General features: G+C 45.0%; 1 protein-coding gene across 2 annotated transcripts in view; it reads left to right on the forward strand.

Moving 5' to 3' along the window:
* CA7 (carbonic anhydrase 7) overlaps positions 1 to 27328 on the forward strand; it is a 184215-nt gene that overhangs the window by 74948 nt on the left and 81939 nt on the right. For both annotated transcript variants that reach the window (XM_069653261.1, XM_069653267.1), the window contains exons 3-6: positions 13726 to 13844; positions 16568 to 16663; positions 16883 to 16945; positions 25130 to 25285. In XM_069653261.1, the coding sequence (XP_069509362.1) occupies positions 13726 to 13844; positions 16568 to 16663; positions 16883 to 16945; positions 25130 to 25285 (434 nt within the window). The remainder of the gene's footprint in view (positions 1 to 13725; positions 13845 to 16567; positions 16664 to 16882; positions 16946 to 25129; positions 25286 to 27328) is intronic.

The raw sequence follows: 27328 nt of genomic DNA on the forward strand, positions 1-27328 counted from the left end.
CGTAGTGACTAAACAACAGCCCACTGTGATTGGTTTGACATTTTAGGGTTAGTCTTCATAACTTCAGATTACTACGTAACTATAATCATTTATATTAACTTGTTATTTATGTAGGGCTTTTATCCAAAGCGCTTTGCATAGAACATTTGTACATACATTATTTGCTAATGAGGCTAGCAAACCGGAGGGCTTCATTATACGTTTGGTGGTATCTCGGTCGTAAATCCTCTGAGATACCACCAAACTGTATTACCATTACTGCCACTTGGTCCGACTGTATTGCAGCTGGATTACACGTGGCAGTGTTAGTCCCCATTTCATTGGAGTCCATTGGAGTCCGTAGGACTCCATGGGGCCTTTTCGCGGGAATTACTGAAGCGGTAATTCTGCCAAAATTGGGCAGAAAGTTGCCAAATTTACCTCCCATTCATAGCTGCAGGTGAATCCTCCAACTTTTGGCCTAATTTATAGTTGGGCGGTGCAGTAATGCAGTGCTATACGGTAATACTGCTGCATTTAACCAGCACTGCCCAACCCATAATGTGGCCACTTTCTCACAATGTTTGTTTGCCCTGGTTTGCACTTGTGAATCTTCACTTCAGGTTCTGGGACGCTGTGTCTTTTCCATTTATTCTTGCAACGATCAATAATGAATGGTATATGCTTGGGAACCGTTCATTCCAGACACAGCACACTCCTCTTTCTGGTTGTCTGCCTGGGAACATTTTTTCCAGGTTTGGTATGTGGCACAATTTTTCTTTCTCCATCACAATGTTTATCGCTTTTTGATGTGCTCTTGGGAACCTTCACTCTAGGTTTTGGTTGCAGTTCAAAGTCTCCCCCTCATAACACAACAGATGTAGGTAATTAACAACTAGATTATAGATATCTGAACAGTGTAAAAAAACTCCCACGCCCGAGCCAACAGCAGTCGGTAGTAATTAGCTAAATTTGAGATACCTGAATAGTGTGAGAAACTCATAGGTTTGAGACAACGGTGGCAGCTAGTAAAGAGCGAAATCCGAGATACCTGAATAGTGGGAGAAACGCCTATGTCTGAGACAATACCGGTAGGTAACGGGCAGCTCAATTTGAGATAGTAAACAGCGAAATTTGAGATACCTGAATAGTGGGAAAAACTCCCAGGTTTGAGACAACAGCAGCAGCTAGTAAATGGCTAAATTTGAGATACCTGAATAGAGGGAGAAACGCCTACGTTTGAAAAAATACTGGTAGGTAATAGGCAGATACATTTGAGAGACCTAATAGTGGGACAAATGCCCAAGTTTGAGACAACAGCAGCAGCTAGTAAACAGTCAAATTCGAGATGCCTGCGTTTTATTGCACTGCTCTCTCCAATGACCTAGACTGTCATCCCCAAGGGTATTCTACCCCCAGCGCTATGGAATGATACCAATGGCAAAAGGCGCTATACAAATGCCCAATAACAACAGCAGCTAGTAAACGGCTAAATCTGTGATACCTGAATATTAGCAAAAACACCTAAGTTTGAGACAGCCCTAGACAGGACGGCCATCCTCAACGCCAAACCCTCCAACCTGTCTGCCCGCCCAACACCCACTCTACAAGAACAACCCCCCCCTGAGAACCCTTCGACCTGCTCCGTCAACCCTATCTTGAGTGAAGAGTTAGTCAAATTAATATCTGACAGCCGAGTGTCCGGCAACCCCTTCTGTCTTTGTCCCGCCTCTCTCCTCAAAGAAATCTTCATCACCACTTGCGCAGGAGAACTGGTGAAGTACATTCTTAATGACTCCCTCACCTATGGCAACTTCCCAGAACCCTTCAAAACCGCACATGTAAAACCTCTTCTCAAAAAAGCATCCGTCCACCTTCTCCTACCAATCAACTACAGGCCCATTTCTAACACTCGATTCTTGACCTCAAAGTCACAGCAGACTCATACGGATGCACAGCACTTGTTCTTATTGACTCTCAGCAGCATTTGGCACCATTAACCACTTGATCTTCCTCGACAGTCTGCACTCCTTTGGAATTCGAGACTCAGCGATCTCCTGGATCACCTCTTTCCTCACTAATAGGCAGCAAACCACCCTTCTCTCTCCTTTTCTCTCCCCTGCATGCCCAGGGAACACTGGAGTACCCCAAGGCACCTGCCTCTCACCCCTTCTCTTCAACCTTTATATGATCCCCCTACTCAGGATCATCTGCTCACACAACCTCCCCCGCTCTAACTATGTGGATTACACACAAATCATCTTGAGAATTCCTAAATTGACGGCCAACCCTCGCCCTGACCTATTAGCATGTCTCACTGACATTAACCGATGGATGATGACTAACTCAAGGAAAACTGAGATCATGGTATGCAGAAGAACTGCACTATTCCCCTAACTGATCACCTGGCTACCCTCACTCACCCCCCCGCTCTCATCTACCACCATGGTCAGAAATCTCGGCTGCACAATGGACTCAGACCGAACTCTATCTCACCACATCAACAATGCATCCAAATCCTGTCATTTCCATTTTAGGCTTCTGAAGCACATCTTCCCTTACCTCATCTACCTTAATAGACTGGCTGCAATTATGTCCATTGTCATGTCCAGACTTTTTATATGCAAACTGGATCTAGCTGGGTGCACCGGCTTACCAACTAACCAAACTCCAAAGAGTTTAAAACTCAGCTGCCAGGCTGCTTCTTGCACTTGGACGTAGGGACCACATCTCACCTGCTCTCTACACCCTACACTTACTCCCAATTGGACGTATGGCCACCTTCAAAATCCTGTGTATTACTCACCGAGTGTTGTACAAAGCAGGTCTCAAATACCTAAAAGAGTATGCCTTACTGCCCACCTTTCACCCTAAGGTCAAGCGCAGCCCTCCTTCTAGTGGTCCCTGCCTCGAATTCAGCCAGGATCGGAGGCTCTGCCTACTCAACCCTGGCATCATCTTTGTGGAACTCACTGCCTCCATACATTAGATACAGCCAAGATTACATGGCTGTCTGGAAGGCACTCAAAACCTGGCTCTTCCCCTAAAATCTCATAAGGACCGCCCTGACCACCCTTCTTACCACCACGTCCAAGAAATGGCTTGGTAACCCCTTCAATACGGGCCTTTCAATAGGATCTCAGGCCAGGAGATATCTACCTCAAACTGTCTGGATTGACTGTGCTAGACTCATAATCCAAGTATCACTACCACTTGGAGCCATTGTCCTAAACCTGAAACCCAAATCGTAGTAGCACTTATGTACCTACACCATGACAGAGCTGAATAATTACCTCCCTCCACCAGGTATAGCCTATGCTCTGAGGCCAAGAGATATCTACCTCCAACTTTCTGGATCGACTGTGCTAGACTCGTAATCCAAGCACCAATAGAACTTGCGTACCTGCGCCATGACTAAGCATGATCGGCTCCCCTCCAGATATGCACAACACTACCAGTGATGCCCATCCTTGCTAATCTTACTCATCTGGAAATCGTATTAGTACTTATGCACCTCCGCCATGATGCAGTTGATACACTGCCTTCCTCCACCAGGTATACACTATGCTATGAGGCCAAGAGAGGTTTATCTCCAATTATATGGACCAACTATGATAAACCCGAAACCCAAACACCAATAGCACTTATGTACCAACGCCATGACTGAGCTTGATCATTACCCCCTCCAGATATGCACAATGCAATCAGTGCGGGAAATACCCGTCCTTGCTTATCTTACTCATCTGGAAATCTTTGAGCAAACCACATACCGAAGGCCTCCTAGCACCTATATCTTTGCTAATCCTATCTATCTGGGAATGTATCTAGCAGAACTCCCAACTGAGGGCCTCTCCAGCACCTATTGAAACTATATGATTCGGGCCCTGCCTGCATTCATCGACAAACTGACTACGCCAATAAGCAATTGCAGACCCAACAAGACACAGGGAGGACCTTAGCCTAATAGCCCAAACCCAAAGGGAGATAGATACCTTCCCCTCGATAGGCACTGTAAATTCATCAAGAACAGGGTTCTCCTTGAATCCACACAGACACTCAAACACATGAATATGCTAACTCAACCCTCTGCACACAGCAATCAATAAAATGCAGCCATACCCCTTGATTAATTCCGCCTAGCTGCACACATACGTATAATCCTCCATGAGCCCTCAACAGTCTTCAGAACCCAGCTATACCCCACTGAGATCAGCCTAGCTGCACACATAATCTAATTCCTAAACTCCACCACTGCCAGAATGCAGTTACCCAAGTCCAAATGGCCTTGCTGCACACATTCTACTGATCACAAACACCCACCGCCCACACCTAGCACTAGAATTTAGCTACACACCATTTAACCCGCTGTGGCTACACACAGAGTGCACCCAAGCACTATTTATTACACTACTCTCTCCACTGACTTGGACTACGGTCCCCAATGGTGTTCAACCCAAATCACTTTGGAATCATACCAATGATAAAATCATAAAAGTCAAAGATATTATGAAAGATGCATTGGTCACACACGGGGAACATTCTCCATTAGGCAAACCCCAGCTGATAGTGATTTTGAATTTGCAACATAAAACGTACTTTAAAAAAAAAACTTAGAATGGCCAAATCATTTCAGAAATGGCACAGAGAAAGTTTCAAAATGTGGAATTTTATCCATTGGATGCTCATTTTGTTTGGGATCGAGGACACATCCATGTGCGTCCATAGTCCCAGTTTGGCAATGATACAGATTGATGGTTTATATGAAGCAATTCACTCTGTAAGACCCTGATCACGTGATCCAGGGCACTCTTATAACCAGTCCCACCACATATCGCCCCATTTTATCCTCCACTTCTTGTGTAAAGACCGCTGTTGCTGCTCAGCTAGTTTTGCGCTATACATTACTTACTGTCAAGCAGGATTCCCAAGAAAGCGCATCATTGCTGGAATTCTGCGCCTTCAGTATCTGTCTATTCCTCTTTTTGAAGAAGTTTGATTGCTGCAAAATGCATAGTTCTACTTTATTTTACAAGGACTGTTGGTTTCCTCAGGGACGTCATTTCATCAAAATGCCAGGGGTAGCAGAAGTGTCACCACAGTACCCTTGACCCTTCATGACATCACAAGAAGTGATGTCATTTGATCCCACCCACAGTGACATCACGGGAAGCGATGGAACACAACCTTTCACACCTTAACAAGACAGAATTAGCATCACATAGCATTGTTCCTAAGTACAATATGAATATGGTTGCAATATCACTGTAATGTGATATACATTTCATACAAGAATGGATCACCATATGTACCATTAATATCAGTGCGTATAGGCACATATTACCAAATTACTGTGAATGCAAGCAGACGTCCAAGGCCAAATGATAATGATGTATTATTATATAGCACTTACGCTTACAAATATACACAACATCACTCAACCTGTGTTGGTACTCTTTTATCAACTTCAGACTGATGAAAAGCTGAGTGGCCCTGCCGGGATTCTAACCTGCAATCTGCAGATCACACGCACATCGCAGCAGTGAGCGCTCAACCCACTGATCTAGCTTACCGGCTATAGTACCAATACCAATACACTGGTAACTGAGATTTAACAGCAGGCAAGTTCATCTGGAGGTCTGGTGCAAAGTTGGCCACATGTCAAACCTGCGTCGATCTACTTTTCATGGCAAAATACATACCATTGGGAGGTATAACTGTGTATTAAAGTATTTAGAGTAGTGCAAGGAAAGCAGCACACTCACACAGAATCCCGTACTGTGGGCACTCGTTGCCTCTTACATACATACAAACATCCTGAACAGCATGTCATGGAGATAGGAAGGATAGACACATTACAAAAAAGAATTAATTATGGCACAATGAAATCAAAGGCCATTTTATGGGCTATGTTCAAACATTTCTACACTGCACACAAGCTTTTAGGTGCAGGGATTTTGTCAAGTGACCGAGGACATCGAGATGGAACGTCTTGTGATGATCATAACAGAGACAACAGCAGAAAAAAACATGCTTTAACTGCAACTTGCAAAAATCAAAATACATAGGGCCGGATTCAGGGAAAAGTGTGCATTTCTCCTGCAATTGCTGCGTGCTGAAAATGACACTATGCGACCCTGCGCGCAGAATTAAAATGTGTGGCCCGCGTATTCATGGAATTTACAACGCAAAGTAACCGTATTCGCAAGTCGGGCCCAGAACGCCTCCAACAGGACACCACGCAAAGCATAAACAGCCAGAAAAGCTACCTTTGCGTGCTCCTCCAGACTCAAATACATGCAGCCTTCAAACAGTGAGTGGGGTCCCCCGCAAGCAGGCCTGCATCTTGGGGACCCTGCACAGGGTGCCCCATAACTGTTGCTGGCACCCCGACAACATGCCTATAATACTTCATAACTCGGGTTAAACTCGGAAAATCTGCATGCAAACCTCCGTAAACCATCCTGCACCCCACTACACTGCGTACCTGTACCCCTAAATTAGATCGGAACGCCGGTTGCATACACGCACCCCTAAATCCAGCATGTCAACTCACCTCTATGCTGCGATTCCTATGCGCAAGTGTCTTTACGCCTGCCTTCGGGTGGCATAGCGATCAAGGGATTTGCGTGGCCATTTCTTTGCCGGTAGGCTGCACGGGTGGCTCCATGAATACGTGCCGTTTTGCGCAATTGTGGGCGTGTGAAGGACTGCCTGTGGCCCGCCCCTCATAACGGCCACTTTTTTGCATGTTCTTCCCCATTTTCTGTTTTCCGCCCATTCCCAGCCCTCTGCGCAGGCCACACCCACGCTCTGCGTGGTATCTTTTGCAAGGCACTCGAAGGCTCGCAGAGATGTTCCAAGGCTGAGTGAACTCCATGCAAGTCCTGGAAAAGTCCAATGCAATTGATACCATGAATCGACAAACAGGATTTTGCAGGCAGTTTGGCATGCAAGTTCCCTATTTCACGAGCAAATAATTTCATGAATCAGGCCTGTAGTCCGAAATGGATGCTTATTCTAGTCTAAATGCTTTTTGGAAGTTTTTGTTTGCATTGTGAATTTGAAGTGTTAAAAACAGACTAAATCAGTGACTCACCCTGTGAAGTGTGCCAGAAATAAACCTTTAATTAGTCTAGCAATTACTGTACAGAATTCCTGAAAAACGAATTATTCCTATTCTTTCTTATTTAGGGTCATTGCTCAAAGTGTAACACTTGTGGAACCCCCTGTTTTTATTAAGAGACCTGAACAAGACAGCCAGCCACTCCAAAAACAAAGAGCCACATGGCACTGGCCACATCCCCGGAGCCTCAATGAAAAAAGAGAAAGAAACACATTTTTGTGGGGGTTAACAAGGGACACCACATGGGTACCAAGGGGGACCGCAGGGGTTGCATATACGATGCCTGCCAACCCCCAAGTTACGTCCCTGGGGTGCCTTCTGGCTCCTTTGGGACAAAAGCAGAAAGTGTTTTTAAGAAAAGTGGGTTCCCGGAGTTCTAAAATGAAAAAAGTCACTAATATGTTTAAGAAAACAGTATCTTGACTTCATATGAGAGAGATTTTTTCAGCAAACTTCAAAAAGTGTATATTACATTTTGGAAAACTATGACACTTTACTGGTGACTTATAACATACACACTGTATTATTATCATATTCAGGCACTACAATTCATGCTAGTGTATGAACATATTAAGTAAAAAAACATATAAAAAGATTTTAGAATCCAAAAGCATAATCCCAAGCATGATTTTTAAAAACAATGGGCCTCATTATAAGTTTGCCGGTTCGGTATTAACGGTGCCGGTAAGCTACCGGCACTGCTACTACCGGACCGGCAAACTACGAGTTCTGCCGGCGGTTGCCTTTTTGCCCGCCAGGTCTGACCTGGTGGGCGTACACGGTACCCGTGAGCAGAGCCTGTTGTATGCACCGGCAGTATTCAGGAATGGTTCCGGTGCATCCGGCTTCACCATTCCCATTGAGCCCTCTGGGGATCAAATGGGAATGGGGAACAATAGTTTCCGGCGCGCGCGAATGGGCAATTACCGGGTCTGGCAAGGCCGTAATGACCTGGTAATTGTCCATTCACGGGTGCCAGAAAAAAAATGGTACTGGTGGCAGCCGTGTTGGTTTTACCTGCATGGCTAGCGCCAGTATCACAATGAGGCCCAATGTCTTGCTTTCTGTGCCAATTCATCTGAATAAAGACGGCTCTTTGCTTTTCCATGTTTATTCACAACAATGATCCTACGCTCTTGATTTATAATAGCTTTTTCTTTATGACCTTTGACCGGACATGTTTCAATATGCGTTATTTTCCTGGTGGAGGGGGGGATTTGTTACTCATCCTTTGTGGTGTGGCATATTATAGATACTTTAACAGTATGACTTAGGTTCCTCTTTCTCTTCGCTGCTGGCATTGCTTCAGCAGTAGAGTGAGGACAGGTTTCATATGACCTATATGTGTTACATGGTCTTTTTAACATGTAAACTCTTTGGGTCTCATTACAAGTTGGCCAGTATTCCGGTGGTAAATCCAACTGAATTACTGTTACTGCCACTTGGTCCGGCGGAATTATCGCTGGATTACAATAATTGGCAGTGTAAATTCCCATTTTTTGTGAGTCCAGGGGACTCTATGGGGCTTTTTCGGCAGAATTACTGTGGTAATTCCACCGATTCTGACGATTTTTCGGCGCAGACTTGGAGGATTTTACTCAAGCATGATGCTGGAGGTAAATCCTCCACTCCAGGGCCATACTTGTAGTATGGCGGAGCGGGAATATTGGCAGTAATTTCGATACCGCCAATATTCTCCCGCCATACTTTTAATGAGGCCCATTTATGTGCAAAGTTGGGGAATTCCTTCATGCAGTAAAATAATGCATATATGTGATCAAGATGAATTGCTGATGTGCCTGGCTCATCACTGTGTTAGAATGATAGTGTAAGGCAGGATTCAGTCTGTACATTTTTCCAGGTAGGAGACTTTAGTCATCTCCTTGTTTATGGAGTCTCCTCATTTCTTTAACTCCACCGGCAGATGAGAGCATGTACAGTTCTGCACCACAAAATAGCCTTTGCCGGGATGTAAAAAATTGAAATCCTTGCCACCGTAACCTGGGAGGAGGGCGGTTGATTAGTATTTACAGAGCGGTGTCGGGAAAATAATCACTGGCCCTGGGCTCCTTCTGCAAGATAAAATACACGGTAAGGACAGGAAGAGTTCAACTTATTTCATTCTATTTTTAAGCTGTGATTCATGGTGAGAACTTCGAAGTGATTCCCCTTGACTCATTAAAGCATAGATCGCATGATGCATGGAAAAAGGAATCGGTTAAAAGCATGACGAGGTTGGTGTGTGACCAGAGAGCCAGGCATGAGTGACCAGTGCCGGGCTGGATGCTGCTGCCCGCATGCTTCTGAATCACCTTTAGGAATGTACAATGTACTCACTAAATACTGTTGCTCACACATTTCTTTCTTTTTCCAAGTCGTTGATAGTTCTAAAAGAAAACTAAGTGCCCTTGCCTAAAGCAAGGCATTAGGTATACAACCGCACTGCCCATGCACACGATGTTACCCATAGCACATTTGGAGTTACCTACTGTCCTCGACTCAATGCCGCCCGCAAGGTAGCGACTGGCACCTAGTGGCATAGCATGAGGTGTTTATATGCCTGCATGCGCCTCATAGCTAGACCATCGACAGCTAAAAGGATCAGACACTCAACATTGAAAAAAGAGAGCAGCCATGAGAACTAGGTTCAAACATATTCACCAGAGCGCCACCTTTTTTTAAATGTCAAAAAATAACCTATGATGTTTTAATTTTATCTTATTGCTTATAAACATTTGGATCATATATTGTATATATAGAACACTGTAATAGTTTTATAATATGATTGAAGCATTGTAAAGGTTTTGTATATAAACCAACAACAAAAAAATAAAAATAAAATGTCAACTCTTATGAACTAAAACATCTTACAAATGTGCATTAATATGTTGGTGTTTGCCGAAGGCCAGTTATGGATGGGTCGAGCCATGCTTGAATTTTGTTAAGGAATGTACAGTACTTGTCATTAACATTCATAATATTGCCTGCCATGCTGCTCTCTGCTGCCCACATAGTTATCTCTTTTTCCACACCATTGATATGCCTAAAAGAAAACTAAGTGCACTTCTCCACTTGGTGTGACACTTGGCACACACCACACTGCCCATGCACACCATTTCAGCCATACCCAACATCTGGAATGATCTACTGTCCTACAGTACAGGTGCTTGGTGCCATCAGTAAGACACCCAGCAAAGAAAAAGGAGAGCAGTCTTGAGAGCTTGGTTCAAATGGATTCACCAGTCTTCCAACATTAGACTGCTTACACATGGTGTACAATGCTGTCCAATTGAACAAAAACAAAATAGGAACAGTTGTACAAAATAATATTTAGAATCTTAATGAAGGAATGGAGACGGGGACTTTGAGAACAAAAGGAGCCGCCATTGGCGCTGAGTTCAAACCTCTGCACAGGTGCCCTACTATTGTCTCTTAGTTCTTTAATCAAAGGCGACCACCACTCAAGTGGCGACAAGTGGACCAATGGGCTACTGTGGAAACTGCCTTTCCCTTGCGGCTTCTGCTAATGCAAGCGCTCTTCCCCCACAAAACCTCACTGGGATCAACGGGAGCAGTATCTCCGGCACCTTCCGCTGTGGTTTCGCTCGGTTACCAAAGCCACTGTATGGAGAATGTTTTCTCGCAATCACTTGACTGCCCTCAGCATGCGTATATGTGTCCTGATTTCCTTAGCAAAGCATTAAAGCCAAAGGGGTTTCAAAGTGTAATTTAAATATAATAGTTATGAACAGAACATTTTGTAGAAAAAGAAATGACGCTTGCCGGACAACATTATGAACTGACCTCCAGCCCAAGACACCTGCCACTCAATCATGTTAGGGCTGACGCTGCCCGTACTCTCACCGGAAATTCAAATATTCTTCCTGGCTGGCAAGTGGAGGCTTATACCGAGGGTACTATTGCTGCTGTTCAACGCCTGCTACCACTTGCAATACAAATGCAGATGACACAGTGTTGGAAGGGCACACACGAGTTGCGGTAGCAACACCCTAGCCACTGGCACATACTTTACATTGCTTCAGGTGTGCAATGATGTTTTTTTAAAGACAGATTGGAAGACTTATGTGGGAATGAATACTAGGTTCAATCAAGAACATTGCACGAATTGAATAAACCATAATAGAAGGTCACCAACTCCTGTAGAAGTCTGTGTGGAAACATGTTTTTTGTCTCTAGGAACTCAACTAAGTACTGTGGAATTAGTTGAGTTTAGTTTTTTATTTCCATAGCGCACTTAACCCTCAGGTATCAAGGTGCTTTCGCTTAGTTACATATTTACAGATAAATATCAATTGACAAGTCATAGAGTTACAAAATACAAACCACGAATACTGCTTTCATCGTATTTAACAAACATTGGAAGGAGACTGAAGTGAGGAAAGTATACAATTTCCATCTGATGTCGCCCTTCTACAATGCAAGTCTCCCACAAGCATTGATCAGAGCAAGGAACCCTACTGGGGCCATTTTATTTTTTCAGGCTAATTACGAGCTACTCCGGACTCAAACAACCTTACCTTGCGCAAAAATGTGCACCAACTTTGAAGCCCAGTGTTAAGCTTATGTTTAGTGATGATGACTTTATGCGGGCTGACCGGACTAGAAAAATAATTTAAAAAGTGAATTGGGAATGTTGAGTTTTATCTTTGGAGAGAACATTTTGAATACCCCTATATTAAGACGTATTATTAATAACGAGCAGAGGAACACATAGGGCTTCATTCTGAGTACGGCGGTAGGGGGTTAACGGCACCGGTAAGGATGCCGGTGCCGTTAACCCCCGACCGCCGCATTCTGAGGTCCCTTAGTGGGTCCCGCAAAGGGCGGCTGGTTTTACCAGCTAAGGGACCAAGGAGCTAATAACGGGCCCGCTATTTGCGGCCCCGTTATTAGCTCCTTCCCCATTCCCATTGAGCCGTATCGGGGCTCAAATGGGAATGGGGAATGGTATTCAGAATGGGGACTTACCGGGTCGGCCAAGGTCGGAATGTCCATGTAAGTCCCCATTCTGACACCACGGACCCGGACACGGGTTTGGAGACAGCCATGGTGCTATTAGCAGCATGGCTACCTCCAAACTTGTAATGACCCCCATAGTGATAACATTAAGAGCATTATTGCGGCCAGTATTACTTACTTTATTCAGTTGAAGTGTCTCAAGACTACAACACCACAACGCAGTTGGTGGCGAAATGAAAGACAAGACTGCTATTGTACTGAAGCTGCAGTTGAGTGTTCATGTGATGAACTGCCAATAGGAAGTCCCTTCTACCAGCATATGATTACGGTCACCACTGCCCCCCCCACCCAAAGGAAAAGGCTGGAGACACACAGGTGAGAGAAGAAAGCACCTCCCAACTGCTGCAACTGCAGGGGAGTGCCGTCGCTAAATGGCTGCAATAGGAAGACAAAAAAGAGGATGCTTGATGGTGAGGCTCACACCCAGCACTCCTAGCGGCTCGCAACCCTGGAAAAGTGTTTTGACCTTTAGTCCACCAAGGCTCTGAGCTGCGCCGGAGTGTTGATGTCCCTGAGAACGCTGCGCGCATGTGCGTTTTGGACAGGGCATACATTTGCAAGTGATTCAAGTGGTGAATCGATTGACTGCGCCCTGTGTGGCTGTACCGAGTGCATCTTCAGGGAGATTCTGGAGGCAGAACAGTGGACAATGTTTGCGGATGAACCCTTGAAAGAGCTATGCCAAATGTTTCCTCTGGTACCTGTATCCTTGATCTTCCAGAGCTAGCAGGCGGGGCATTCTGGGTGAATATGTGTAAGTTGGTATGGGGGTGGTAAGATTGAGGTCAGGGTTTTAACATAGCCAATTTACACACTGGTCCGTTAGAGGCGTATTGTGGTGTTTGAAGCATTGGTAGAGAAGGATCTTGAAAGGACAATCTATGGAATAGCATTTTATGAGTGGGCTTCACCAAAAATGGTTGTAAGCTAAAATGTCAAAGGACACAAAATTGATTCCACAATGTTTTGCATTTTTTTAATATGTTGCTTCAGTGTTTTGTTGGGGGGATTTAAGGTGGTGATAACCTCTGCAGAACCCCGTTCACCACTCCAAGTTCTCCTTCCTTCCCTTGTTAGTGCCCTCTCCTATGGATACTCTCAATGTCTGCATGCCCTATTTCCCCTTTGTCCTTTTCCCTTTTTTGCCCATAATCCAACCATTCCCCAAGGGCCGCAGAGAATACTTGAAAAAATGTGACTTTTTTCCCATGAAAAACTGAAATATTTCTTTAACAATGACTCACTAAACCCAAAACGTTGATCAATGTAATTCAGTTTATCATTTCTCATATCAATGCCGAATGCTCTGTATTATTCACTGGCTCTCCAAGAAAGGATGCTATATTGCAAGGGCAAATGATATGGCAACTGCAGAACCGCTTTGGCTTTAGGCGTCTACGGATAGAACACACCCAGGTCCGAGCGGACAGATAGGCAAGCTTGTGACTTTGCGATCAGAACTTGCAATGCCAGTTATGCTCCTGCACCTGCACTGACTCCCGCCGAAGTGGTCTCTCGGAGCCGAGACATGTCTTCCCCCAGAAATCAGACACGCTCAATATCCTCATGTCTTGGCTTTTCAGTGATAAGCGGCGGCCCACTTGAAGTTCCCTACAGACTGAAGCAGTTCCATTTCCACTGGGGCACCGAGGACAAGCAGGGATCGGAGCACACCGTTGACGGCAAGTCCTTCCCTTGCGAGGTAAGTCCTGCCGATGACCATCACATCGGTTTTCCAGCTGTCCACAAAATGGGCAAACGGATCAGGGTGGTGCTTTTGTTACTCTTTGAAATCCCTGTTTTAAACTAACTCACAATGTACCCACCATTATCCCAGAATAATGGAAACCAAATAACGGATTTCTGTGAATTCAGCACCAGTGGAGAAGCAGGCCACATGCCTTTTCTGGTCATACCTTGGTGGGGACAGTTTTCCTGTGTTTATGGTGCGCAGGCAAAATCTCTGGCAGTTCACAATTTGTGCGCTCATCCTCTGTGTGGTCTCCCAGTTATGATAATTGTATTTCAAAGGTGACTGAGAGTTGGGAAGTTCTCTCTGTCCTTGCATAGATTAAATACACCTCTCCATGGAAGCAAATCACTCAGAAGCTTAGTGAGACATGCAATTATGCAAAGCAGAAAAGGGAATTATGGGAAATTACCATTTTTGGTGGGTAACATCTCAAGCCATTGCATTTTGCATACTCTTCTTCATCTGGCACAATTTTAAAATCGACTTGTTGAAACCTTTGAAAAGAGGCAGTGCTGGTGGTGGGGGTGGCTGGGGGGAGCTCTATAGTCCCAGGTCCTTTATTTGTAGGCCCGGATAGAAGCTCGGGTCTACAACCAAAAGGCTAGCTAGGCCCCGACAGTCCAACATTAGAGTAGCCCTGGATCTTTTCCAGACCCAGCAACACCCCTGATTGTTAACAGTGATCAATTGGTTGGTGTGAATGTATGTAGACACTAATGGAAAGTTTCCTTGCAGGTGATAGATTAACTACAAACCCTTTATAAGTAAAAGTTGACTGCACTTATTGTAATGTTTCCCTATTTGGTTTGTACTGCACCTCCCTCACTTGACGCATTTGGAATGCGCCAAGATTAGGGCGGATCCAAACTCTCCTCTTCTCCTCCTCTACGCCATCACCTTTCCCTCCTTCCCTCTTGGGACTCTATAAAGTGACTGTGTTCACAGCTGGTGACTTATAACACATTAATAAATAAAGAATAAACAAATGAATAAAAAAGTAATGAATTACATCTTTCCTCTAGGAGACCTTCTTGGTTTCCCAAAGAAGCATCTGTGGTCACACTCATTTGGGAACACAATGGGGGTCCGGCAGCTGAAAAAGGTTGGTTGAAGTAATCATTGGCAACCTTTTCCTCGGAAGGATACATAATATGCCTTCTACCCTCCCAGGAGGATGTTGCCTGCTCTGCTTGAATCCCTCACACCCTGCATTTTCCTTACCCTCCATGCCCTCAAATCAAAGAAATATATTTTGTTCAGACCTCCTGCCTGATCCCCTTCTGTGTTGCATAGTGTCTCTCCCTCCACGGGACGCAGGCACCATGGTTACAATCGTGTATGTTGAGGATCTATTTGGAGGAAAAAATCATTGCACGCACCACATGTTGCTTTTTTTTTAAAGAAAAAATAAACATTTGCAGTCCCAACAATTTGCCGGGGGTATGTATTTAAATAATGATTCCATGGCAGCCAGTACCACGATGTACTGTCCCACTAGCCTGGTTAAAAGATCTAGCTCCATTAAGGTCTAACAAATAGGTGGTGTGTTGGAACCACCCATCGCGGCCAGCAAACAACCTTATTGCCTAAGTAAAATGTGGTACTAAAGAGACATCTCTGCCGCACAGGAGAAGGTTGAAACTAGAAAATGGTGGTGTAACAGTTTGGTGGAAATGGAGAAACATTGCTTTCCAACCTGAATTTAGCTATGCTGTCAAGTGCTTCCCTTCCAGTCCCACGCATGTCCATGTTCCTTGTTATCCACACCGTCCCCAAATCTGTAAAGCAATGGCTGCACAGTTGTCTTCTCAAACCGAGATCTTCAGATGAAGATGATTCTCCCAAGTCAAGCTGCAGAGTGTCACCAGGGAATGTTTGTGGATATGATATGATATTTTATTTGTATTGCGCTCGTACACAAGTGTTTCAGACAAGGCAAGGGAGGGGAACAGGGGAGAACACAACAACGATCTTATTAGGCCCAGTGACATTGTGAACATGCAAGTGCATGGGAAAGGGAAAGGGGAAAAGTGCATGGAAGGGGGAGAGTGGAATGTGCAGAGCAGAGGAGAACAGATAAATAATAATAAATACATTAAATAGATAATGAAGCAATAAACAGTGGTAGTGCAGCCAGCAAGTGGCAAGTGCTGTGTTTAAGGCAGCAGGCAGGGTAGAGTGCAGAAAAAGAAGAAAATGGGGGGGGGGGGCTGTATGGGTACAGATACAGTGCCAGTGCAAGGGGTGGACAGGAGGCAGTGCAAGAGGGTGGCAGGGTGAGCAGGTACCTGGGCCCAGGGGACAGAGGGTGGCCAGGTGCACAGCGTCAAGAGAGAGCATATCAGCAGGGGAGAGGGGGTGCGAAGGCAGAAGCAAATAGGAAACAGTAGTTCATGTTGGATGACTGTGCCACATGAAGGCCAAAAGCAGTGGTATGCCTAGAGGGATCTTGGGTGCCCACAAGTGGCAGGCCTGCTGAGTGATAACTCAATCCAAAGCCGGAAAGTCAGGGTCTGTATTGGCCTGAGCTTCACATTTACTAATACATTGACTTTGGCTGAAGGAATACTGGGGAGGGTGCAGGTGCCAGACAGCCAATCTGTGGTTGGGGTGATGCACAAAAAGTGCTAGGTTCTTATTCCTGATGCTCTTCTTTCTGATTCCTGGCACAGCTCCACTTGGTTCACTGGAATGCTAAGAAGTACTCGACGTTTGCAGAGGCCGCGGGAGCTCCAGATGGCTTGGTCGTAATTGGGATCTTTTTGGATGTGAGTAGGACTTTAGAGTGTGTTTATGCATAAGAAAAGATCTGAGAACCTTTGACATGAAAGGAGGAATCACAGTACACCAGGTGCCTTGAGAAAGCGGCCATGATGGGGGGAAAGATCAGTGATGGGTGTGGGATGGGGGCGGGGTTTACCTTAGGTACGGCTGGGATATAAAAAATAAGGACCTGCCACGTTGATTGTCAACCGATTGCTTTGCAGAGAGGAGATGAACACACCAACCTGAACAGAATCACAGACGCCCTGTACATGGTGCGATTCAAGGTAAGTGTCATGTCCACACCTCTTTTAATCCTTTATTCATGGGTGGTTATTCATGGGTGGGGGGGTGACTAGATGTTGCTGCGTGTGGACTGAACCACTGCAAGGCCCTGTGTGTTTATTGTGTGAACATGGCAGTCATGAGAGTATGTGATGAGGGCTCTTAGGCGTATTCCTCCATTCATCCAGCACTCAGCATATCACGACTTGCTAACATCGCCCCTTCTCAATGGCAGAAAGGTTCCTATGGTCGGGGCCACACAAATCGTGCTTCATCACTCGGTTAGTCCATGATTTATCTCTTGAGACTTGCCATGATGATTGCCCGGTGGAAGGCTGCTTTCATGAAGTAAAGTCAATGGGTATGAGCTCAGCTCACCAACCACAAATGATGCTGCCAATGCGAATGCCCGCCTAACACGACCCATCTGGGATGGGTTGTGACAGACAGTGCTGAAAAGCCGCTTTAAACGTGAAATGCCAATTGATGTATGTTAGCTTGAGATTCCAAAATTCCACCCCCTGATTAGATCAACATGGCCATTAATCCATATGAAATGGATCGAAGGCGCGCACATTTTCATTGGGGAATAAAAAACAGCTTTTTGTTACCCCCTGGACTCTGTAACCTTTATTGGGCTAGTCTTAGAACCATTCCACAAACCCATATCAGATCAGATTTGAGTTTATTCCGGATATTCCGGACACAATCCATACGATTTTACTCAAATATACATCACAAAAAGAATCGATTACACGTGTCAAGCATTGTGCAAGCAATCAGAATCCTCACCGGGGTTAATTGATCCCACTGTTATGCACAAATCATTTGATTGCAAGAACAACTCAGCCACGAGACACCACTAAAAGTAAACATTAAAATCAAAACGTTCAATAAAAACATATGAATAATGATTAACCAACAGTATAGTGTTCTCTTAACTAAAGTGATTTTTCAATACTAAAGTGGCATGCAAGAGCAACTGGTCTGTCTGGTATGGAGTACAGATATTTTTCTGCATCTCTAACATCTGAAAACATAGAGCCCTTAAAAATTGGGGTTAAGTCTTTCCGGTTTCTATATGTGGCAGAAGACCAGAAAACGTGTTCGGCATCGAGGGAAATGCCACCATGCAAACATATTGCTGACTTTACTAAACTACTATCATAGTTCCAACAATCTGTTAAAGAAGCTAGCCTATATCTTTTCAAATTCTAACAGCCAGTTAGGTCATCAATGCACCGTGCTGTGAACTTTGATAATGGCCAGTGCGTTCTATTCGGTCGCTTGTATTTCCCATGGTGTCTTGAACATGTTATCCTCTCCGTGTCGTGCTCCACTGCTTTATATTCTTCTGTAAGCCGCCCTGATACAGTCTCTGTAGCCTAGCAACGATCTCTGAAACAGAGAGGTCCAAGCTTTAGTAGATGCAGCATGATTGGCCTTTAATTCATTCGACCGCTAGGACTAGGAAATAATTCATTGGGAATGCCAAGTTCCTTTCACTCACTACTAGCTCACACTGACAAAGCTAGTGGAAAAACGAGCCACGCAGAGGGCAAAGCTTGTCTTGGTCATGGCTGAAGAGGAAGCGTATGATAGCCACTCCTGGTTCTGGACTCCGGCCGCGGGCAAGAGGCACAACAGTCAAGAAATAATACAAAGAGAGCAAAGCAATATTTGCATTAACTCGGGACTAGCTTCCTCCTCAAATCCCATCCGAGTCGAGGCCTTGCTGTTCTTGCTGAATCCCCTACCCAATCTACTGTTTTTCATAACTTCTCACCTCCCCCTCCTGGAGGAGACATGATGAAAAATTCTACCTCATCTGCCTTTTTGTTATACAAACTCCTTTAAAGACTAGTAAAGTAGAAATGAGGTATAACCAATAGAGAGTGCACTAATTCTCCTGAAATATATACGTATATATATATCACCTGCAGCAGTATCAGCATGGGGGGCACCCCTCAAGCTCCCAAAATTAGCAAAACATCAAATAGAATGCTGACAAACAGCGCAATGACAACAATCGTATATGTCCTGAAATAGTGTTCAAATTAAAGATGCCTAAATCATCCCATTTGCCATCCAATTTTAAGGTTATTGTCTATCACAGCCGACACGTGTTTCGACCTCTCTGGTCATCCTCAAGGCAACTTCTTTTAGACAGTCCATTTCCCTACTGTTATTGAACGTCGTAAGTTATTTACGTTATTGGCTCCTGTATTCTGTCACTTTACTACGTCAAATTTCACTTGGTTTGAAATTCTATTTCCAAGTGATGTTACTCTTTCCCAAATGACATAAGGGTATGCTATACCCGTAGGTTTCTTCCTTCAAGTATATCAATTGGCTCTATTCCAAATAGAATTTGCAAACCAAGTGAAATTTGATGTAGCAAAGTGACAGAACACAGGAGTCAATAACAGTAGGGAAACGGACTGTCTAAAAGAAGTTGCCTTGTGGACCACCAGAGAGGTCGAAACACGTGTCGGCTGTTATAGACAATAACATTAAAATTGGATGGCAAATGTGATGATTTAGGCATCTTTAACTTGAACACCATTTCAGGACATATAAGATTGTTGTCATAGGCTGTTTGTCAGCATTCTATCTGAAACTCCTTTAAAGGTTTGCTCCATGGCAGGGCATGCAGAACCTCTAGTGATTACATCACTTTTCTAAGCATTGCGGCACTGTAGTGTCATCAGGTGCTATGTTGCCGATGCTCCACCCCCTGAGATCTGGTGGGGCTCAGTGTCACAGGGGAAGCAGTTGGACACCTCTGTACACATGAGGCAAATTACATGAGCATGGAGAATCCAAAATCATGCTCGCTTAGTGATAACGGAAGTTTACCTTGCTAGGCTACGAGGCCTAGGTAGAAGCGCAGAACAGTTTCAGCTTTCATTAAAAGAATGCTGCACAAGTGTGTGTATGTTGGATGTTCAATGAAACTGCTGAATATTTATGAGCTGATCTGCACAGTTATGGAGTGATACATGTTTGCTATCCAATCAGTCTATTCTCAGAGCAGCGACAGATGCTCTGCATGATAGAGGAGCTTGGAGTGCCGCAGAAGAGACCACAGTAGACCTACACGAGATAAGCGAGCCAGGCCTAGTAGCCAAACTGCACCCGATCTAGACAGCGGCATTCCAGAGGCTGATACAGGCGCTGATCCTCTTGTAGGAATCCCTACGCCCCGGAAGGGAGACTCAGAATGGAAGCAGACAGCTCAGGAATCTAGCTTCTGCAGGCTTACTGCATGAACACCAAAAAGGAAAGAGAGAAAGCGAGGACCCGTACCAAGGAGGAAGAGGATGATCCAGATGCCAAGGGAGGATACATATCCGAAGAGAAAAGACCAGAACTGTTGGCTCATGTGAGTCTAATCTGGAGTTCCCTGATGAACTCTCTGATAAGGAGAAACTGAAGGTCAGCCTAAGCATGTGGGATATGGCTCCTGGAAAGAAGGTTCCATATTGCATCTGTTGTGTTGTGCATGATGCTGTGCTCCGAAATCTATTGAAAGAGAGTGGGAGGGTCCAGAAAAAGATAACATTTCTACATTCATGCCAAAACAGAGTGCAGTTACAGTCATTTTCTTCGTAGCCATAGACGCCTGGCCCATACGGTTGGGGTTGATAGACTCCACTCTCACATTTTGTAACAATGTGGCATTGACCACATTCTCAGAAGATGTGAGAGTGGAGTCTATCATCCCCAACCTTATGGGCCAGGCGTCTATGGCTGTGGAGCATATGACTCCTATAGATGGGGTAGACCGAACAGCTGATGATGCAACCAGAAAGGTATTTGTTGGCTCCAATGTTTCCTTATGATGTGGTATGCACGTGGTGTACTTGCCGCATCAACCCTTCAGGACTTCCGAATCGTTGTATGGAAAGTTAGAACACGGGGAAGACGTAGCGAGACATTAACACTTACGGAAAAACAAGCCCAGCCCATGTCAGGCACAGCAATGGGTTCTATCACAGAATCAGCTTTAACTGCAAGTCTTTCAGCAGCTGCCAGGTGGAACATCGATTTAAAAGAGTGGAAAACTGATGCTACTCAAAAGAATATTGTTCTCCACAATCTTTTGAAGGGTGAGTTGCTATTTGGTGCGCTGCTGGATAGTATTATAAAGAAGACCTTTGACATTCTTATCCCTAGCAGGGGCAGCTTGCTCCTAAAAGGAAGATTTCACCCAAAGCCTAAGCATACAAGCAAAGTAGGAGTGCTTCCTGAGGAGTCCACCATCAAGATCAGAGTCATACAGTCCCAAGTGGGCGTGTGCATGCCAGGCCTACTCCTTCTACCAGCACCAGCACATAACATACCATAACATATGACTACAGGAGAGAGTTGGACAAAATTCAGGTCAGAGGTCATCTGACGCATTTCGGCCTGACGTGGGGGTCCTTGCTCAAGGACAATTAGGCCTGCAGCATGGTAGGACAGGGGTTAGGCTATCATTGATACATCTAGAATCAGGAGTAATGGTCACATGCTTGCCAAGACAGCGGGAAAGGCAGAGGCATTGCTCCTGAGTATTCAGACCCTTTGATCAAGGAAACCCAGTGTCCCAGTTCTCTAAAAGGGGCAAGGAAAAGGATTGTATTCTTCAGTCTTCTAGCTACCAAAGATCACGGGGCAAGGGGTTCAGGATGATTATGAAGCTTAAAGATCAACATCTCAGGATGGTAAACTTCACCATCTATGTGCTAACATTAGAATTGATCATTTCATTAGTGAAACAAGGAGATTAAAAGACATTCATGGATCTGAAAGATGCTTACGCCACATCCCGACAGCTAGGGATCACCAAAAATACCTGCCATTTGCAATTCACCATGCTTCACTTCAACCTGCATCAGCTGCTTGGATGTTCACGAAGATGATTACACGATGTGTTGTATTATAGGATCAGGAATGGGTATAGGTACACCCTTACCAGGACAAATGCTTTATTCATTCAAGATTCAGGGAAAGATGGAGAAAGACACATTGTGAACATGCCATCTTGTGTAGAAATTGGGATTTGCAATACATACTCAGGCGTCCATCCTCCTCCCATACAGGGATCTGAACTTTATAGGAGCAAGCTTCACCACAAGCAAGGGAGCATCCTTCCTCCCAAGTCCCAGAGTAATGAGGTTGATGAAGAAGCTTGCCAGGTCCTTGGATACATGGCAGCTACGGTGCCCCTCAGGCCATAGTCCAGGTACCCCATGAAACCTCTCGGGAACCCCAGTTTACAGACCTTGGACCGTCAGTCATCCCAATACAATCAAGTGAGGTAGAAGCTGGACTGGTGGCTGCAACTAGCCAACTCAGTCGAAGTCTTCTTTTCCACAGCACCTTCAGTGGAAGCAGGTTCCCGCATTAGATGGCGACGGGCAGCTCATCCTGCATTAAAGGATCTTCATAAGTGAAAAACTGGGTGGCTGGGGGCTCCGGCATATCGCAAGGTAAGCAGTCGGCGCTAGGTGGGATCAAGAGCCCGTTGCAGCCCGGCTCAAGGATTCATATTATTTATATAACCAGAGCCCAAGAAGGATTTATTGCTCACATGCACCACTGTGCCTGTGGCCGATTAGATACCATTCAGGTACGGCTAGGTACCGTAGGAAAATCACAGGGTGCGAATAAAGCGCTGCATAATACTCGCCTCAGGTTTCAGAACTGCCCGGTGATTGGGGCAGGCTCAGATAGCAGCAAAGGTGAACACTCCATGCATATCAGCAGCAAGTGGGACGACAAACTTCTGATTCGCAAAGCAAATGATGCCTGTTTGTTTTAGGGAGCAGCAGCGGGGTTAAAATGTGAAGGCGCATTCCAGGAGCCCACAACCTACCAGAGAGCTTGAGCCCAGCATGCACCTCCAACAAGCAAAGCAAGCTTTTTGTTTCAATGTTAGTTTTTTTTAACATTATACAGGGATTATTGTATTATATTTCTATGTTTATATTTCTGGCTTGCATACCAGGCGTAGTTGGAGAGAACATTGGAGATGTTGAGTAATGACTGGAATAAAGTAGAGCGCTGCACCAGTGGGTATGCTCTCTATCATTACGCCCGAACACCCGCTCAAACTGCAGCTCTCCTTTTAACGGAGAGGCTAAATAGCAGATTTTAAGGTTTCATGTGTTAAAATTGCAGAAAATATGGCCGTTTACACAAGAAATTGCATCAAAAAGGCTGTGGTCTTGTCGCCGCAATCCATGTAATGGATGTGGGGGCCACCCCTGCAACCTCCTGACCCATTGTACCATTTAAGTGGAGCGGGGGACACCCCCACAACCCCGCTCTCCTTAAATGGTATAATGGGTACACCTTTACTGCGATTTCGTTTACAGACAACTTTTTTGCTGCAATTTTATTACTGCATACCGATTTTAAGTGGGTGCGCAGAATTGCACCTGTGCTGAGGGAGTCCTGACTAAGATACTCCTAATACAGTCAGTAAAAAATAAAACATGCATAACTACATTTGCAAACGTCATCATTGGCTAAAATTAATTTAGCAGAACACAGAATACACATAACCACATTCATTGCAAAGGCAAGATAAAATGACAAACATTTATGTGGGCCAGACCTCCTCTAAACATACCTCCCTTCTCTTCCTAAAAAGTAAAAAAGAAGGTAAAAAAGTAAAAAACCGTTTACCAAGAATTAACTAAACTGTTTTAAAAATGTCGTTAGTAAACACCTGTGCTTTGGTATAAAAACTGTCAGAATGACTCAGCAGAGCATAGGATCTAGCCTTGAGGGTGTCGTCAGTCATCACTCGCAGGACAGACACGAGAGAACAAAAGGAGGTGGGAGTGGTTTACTGTCCATCCCACGTGCTACGTGCAGGACATGGCATAGTTGTCTCTACATTTCTTTTTTCCTGGAAGTAATTGCTTTGTGAGAAATAATATCAGCAAATTATGTTTTGGAGGAATATTTCTCTGCACCCACTTTCCCAGTTCTGTTGGTGTAGTACGTTAATGTCACCTATGAAAAACATTGCGACTTTGAGTACTTTGCCTACCTGCACGTTATTAATGTATCTGGCCTTCCATTTTAGATTCCACTAGCAAAAAGTACCTGTTCTCCAAACGGGTTCTGTGGACAGAAATTACAACACTCCCATCAATTGTTGAAAACCATTGATGGTGTAGGTCTCTGTTTCGATTCGCTTATTGCTTGATCTGCTTTGCACCCTGAAGTAAACTGCAGTGAGAATGGGCATGTGTGGGTGACTGACATACCTCAGAGCAGCAGATGTTGGGGGGAGGTGAGAGTTGGTTTGCTGTTGCATACTGGGACCTAACATGCTCTCTCCCCCCTGTTTCCTCACCCTGGCGTGGTACAGTTTGTTGTGGTGCATTGTGGTGCAAATGTCCCAGAAACCGTGCATTCTAGGGTTGAGGTCTGGTCGTTCTATGACCACATTGATGCTTTGCTGATTTCAGGCAACCGTCTCATGTGTGAAGGTGCTGGAATCCAGGGAAAGGGGTGGGTGTCTAAATGTCATGTAGGCAGTAATGTCTGGAGGGTCGTGACAGGTAACTATGCAAAATTTGGTGCAGATTGGTGAAACGGTGTGGAATTGTATATGGAAAAACCATTTGCCATGCCACAAACCCACAAACAAATGTAGTTTTACTAAAATCCAGGGAAAGGTGGGGTGTCCAAATGTCATGTAGCCAGTTATGTCCAGAGGGTCCTAACAGGTAACTATGCAAAATGTGGTGCAGATTGGTGGGACGGTGTGGAATTGTACAAGGAAAAACGCTTTGCCATGCCACAAACAAAACCACACATGTTCACTTTTATTAATATAGATAGATTGTAAGGCACCCAAGCTTGGAATTGCCCAGTGAGCCATGCATACTCATGTACAGAGTTTCTTGTCAACACTCTTCTCCCTATCCTAATGCATAAAAATCACAAAGCCACATATTGCAGCGTTATAAAAAGCGGGAAGCTTCAGGGTGGAGCAAGTTTGCACATCGGTATTACTGGAGCACGTTTTATCTTGGATAAAAAAGATTTAGTACAAAGCGATTGGGTGTGCTTGGAGGTGTTGGCCATTGTTAAGGGAAACCAAAGGGGGTATTGACTGTTCCTGACAAATATTTGCTTCTCGCAGTTTTCCCAAGCGATAACATGTTCATGTATTTCAGGACACCAACGCACAGTTTGACGGCTTTAACCCTAAATGCCTGCTGCCCTCCAAGCTAGACTACTGGACATACCTTGGCTCCTTGACGACGCCGCCTCTAAATGAAAGCGTCATATGGATTGTACTGAAGGAACCCATCAGGATTTCTGAAAAGCAGGTAACATTAGCACAGGGTTGGGCGTCGCAGAATTGGTGGTTCCAATGTTGCACAGAGGATGGTACAGGGAGCATTCAACTGTTGTTCAATGATCCGCTGATCAAGCTCCTGCTTGCTGTTAGATATGTTTTTGTCAATATATCTTTAACTGTGGATTCTTGTGGTTTACAGTACCCTGGACCCTTGCTAGATGTTTGAAATATTCTATACCACTCAGCCTGACATATAACCCAAAATATTAATATAAACGTATTATACGCTAAACATACTCTACCCTCTGCCTTTTCTTGGCTTCGACCTCTCAAGGAATTTCCAAATGGGTCATTTCCCTTGTGAATGTTGGCAACTCACAAATGATTATCCGTATCCCTGAGCCATCCCCACCAACTCCGAAATGCACCAGGTGCATGCATTTTAGATAACCACAGAGTGAAATTTGGCACATTTGATTCAAATATTAAATATCCGGGTACAGACACAAATAAGAACCCAAAGCTGATATTCCCAAGTGTTACTTATGAGGCATTGCCACCTGGAAAGCGTGTAGAAGCCCTGGATGTTTTGATGTTTATGAATGATCCTGGTAATTCCATCCTAGAGAGGGTGATCTGCTAACCAGATCACATTTCATAAGCTCCATGCCAAAAGTATAGTGACATAGGGCCTCATTACGAGTTTGGAAGTAGCCATGCCCTTAATAAGGGTATGGCTGCCTCCAAACTCGGGTCCGGGTCTGTGGTACCTGAATGGGGAAATACCTGGCCATTCCAGCTTTGGAGGGCCCGGTATTTCCCCATTCAGGGAACCTGGACCCAGACCATCCCCATGGGAATGAGGATCATGGTAACAACGGGCACGTTAACGACGGGCCCGTTGTTAGCATGCTGATCCCCCCGCGGGACCCGCAAAGGACCTCTGGTCTGACCAGACGTCCAGAGCGGGTCCCGCAAGGGGACCTCGTAATAGGGCGGAATGGGTTTAACGGCACCGGCAGCTCTACCGGCGCCGTTAAACCCATTCCGCCAGGTTCGTAATGAGGCCCATAGACTGTTGCATCAGCCCCCTGATCTACAGCCCCTGCTCTCCTGTGGCTCAGAGTGGGTTTAGAGGACTCAGGTGCCCTTTGGGCAGCTGATGTGAATGCCAAGACACTTCAGTGCAGAGGCTGCATTTAAAGTTTGCACCTCTGTTCCCAAAACCATATAGCCAGGAGGAATTACTATTCTGATGACAGTGTAATCTCTAAACATAAACCCATACCTGCGTTTAGGGTATGGTGGATAGTAATTCACATCTGATAAAAAAGGCACATCAGATTGGTATCATACATATGTCAGCACTGTGGCCCAGATCGACTGTCGACGCGTTATATGTATTCTGGTCAGCAATCATATCTCTGCCAGCCCCGTAGAACCACAGACTGAATGCTATGCCCCTCAGTTCATGTTTTGTGAGGTCAAGTGACACCTCTCTCCACCCCAGGAAGCCATGACCAAGGGTTGTTCTATGAAACAAGATTCAATGGGCACACCAAAACCAAAGGACTAGCCTCACACCACAGTGTTGCATACCAAAGGGCTTTTGATACTTTGGGTCTGGGAAAGGGCAGGATAGTGTAGACAGCGGGAGCTCAGCACAAGTAGGGAGGTTAAGGACTCCTGTAGGTGTTTGCCAGCTTCCTCTGTGTTTGGGAGACTGAGAAGAAGAACTTATTTTGACCCCAAGCTTCTGGATTGGGACTCACAGAACCCTGAGAGCTAAGACAGCTAGGATCCAAGTTTTTCACCACCTCAAACCGATTGAACAGCCTTCAAACCGGGTTTCCCACATTTGAACCTCAGGACCCACCGAACTCTTCGAACCAGCGTGATTGCAACTTTAAGTAGCTTGACGTTGTATCGTATCTTGTAGAGCCTGTCACCTGCTCGGCTCAAATCAACTGCACATTACCAGATCCTGGAAGCATCACTCACCAACCCTAACCAGCAGTTACTGAATTATTCAAATCGGCTCAACCTCTAATGACTGCTTTGTTAAATCACA

Source organism: Ambystoma mexicanum, chromosome 1p, assembly GCF_040938575.1.
Source record: "Ambystoma mexicanum isolate Mex_15411 chromosome 1p, UKY_AmexF1_1, whole genome shotgun sequence".
In the NCBI taxonomy this organism is placed as follows: domain Eukaryota; kingdom Metazoa; phylum Chordata; class Amphibia; order Caudata; family Ambystomatidae; genus Ambystoma; species Ambystoma mexicanum.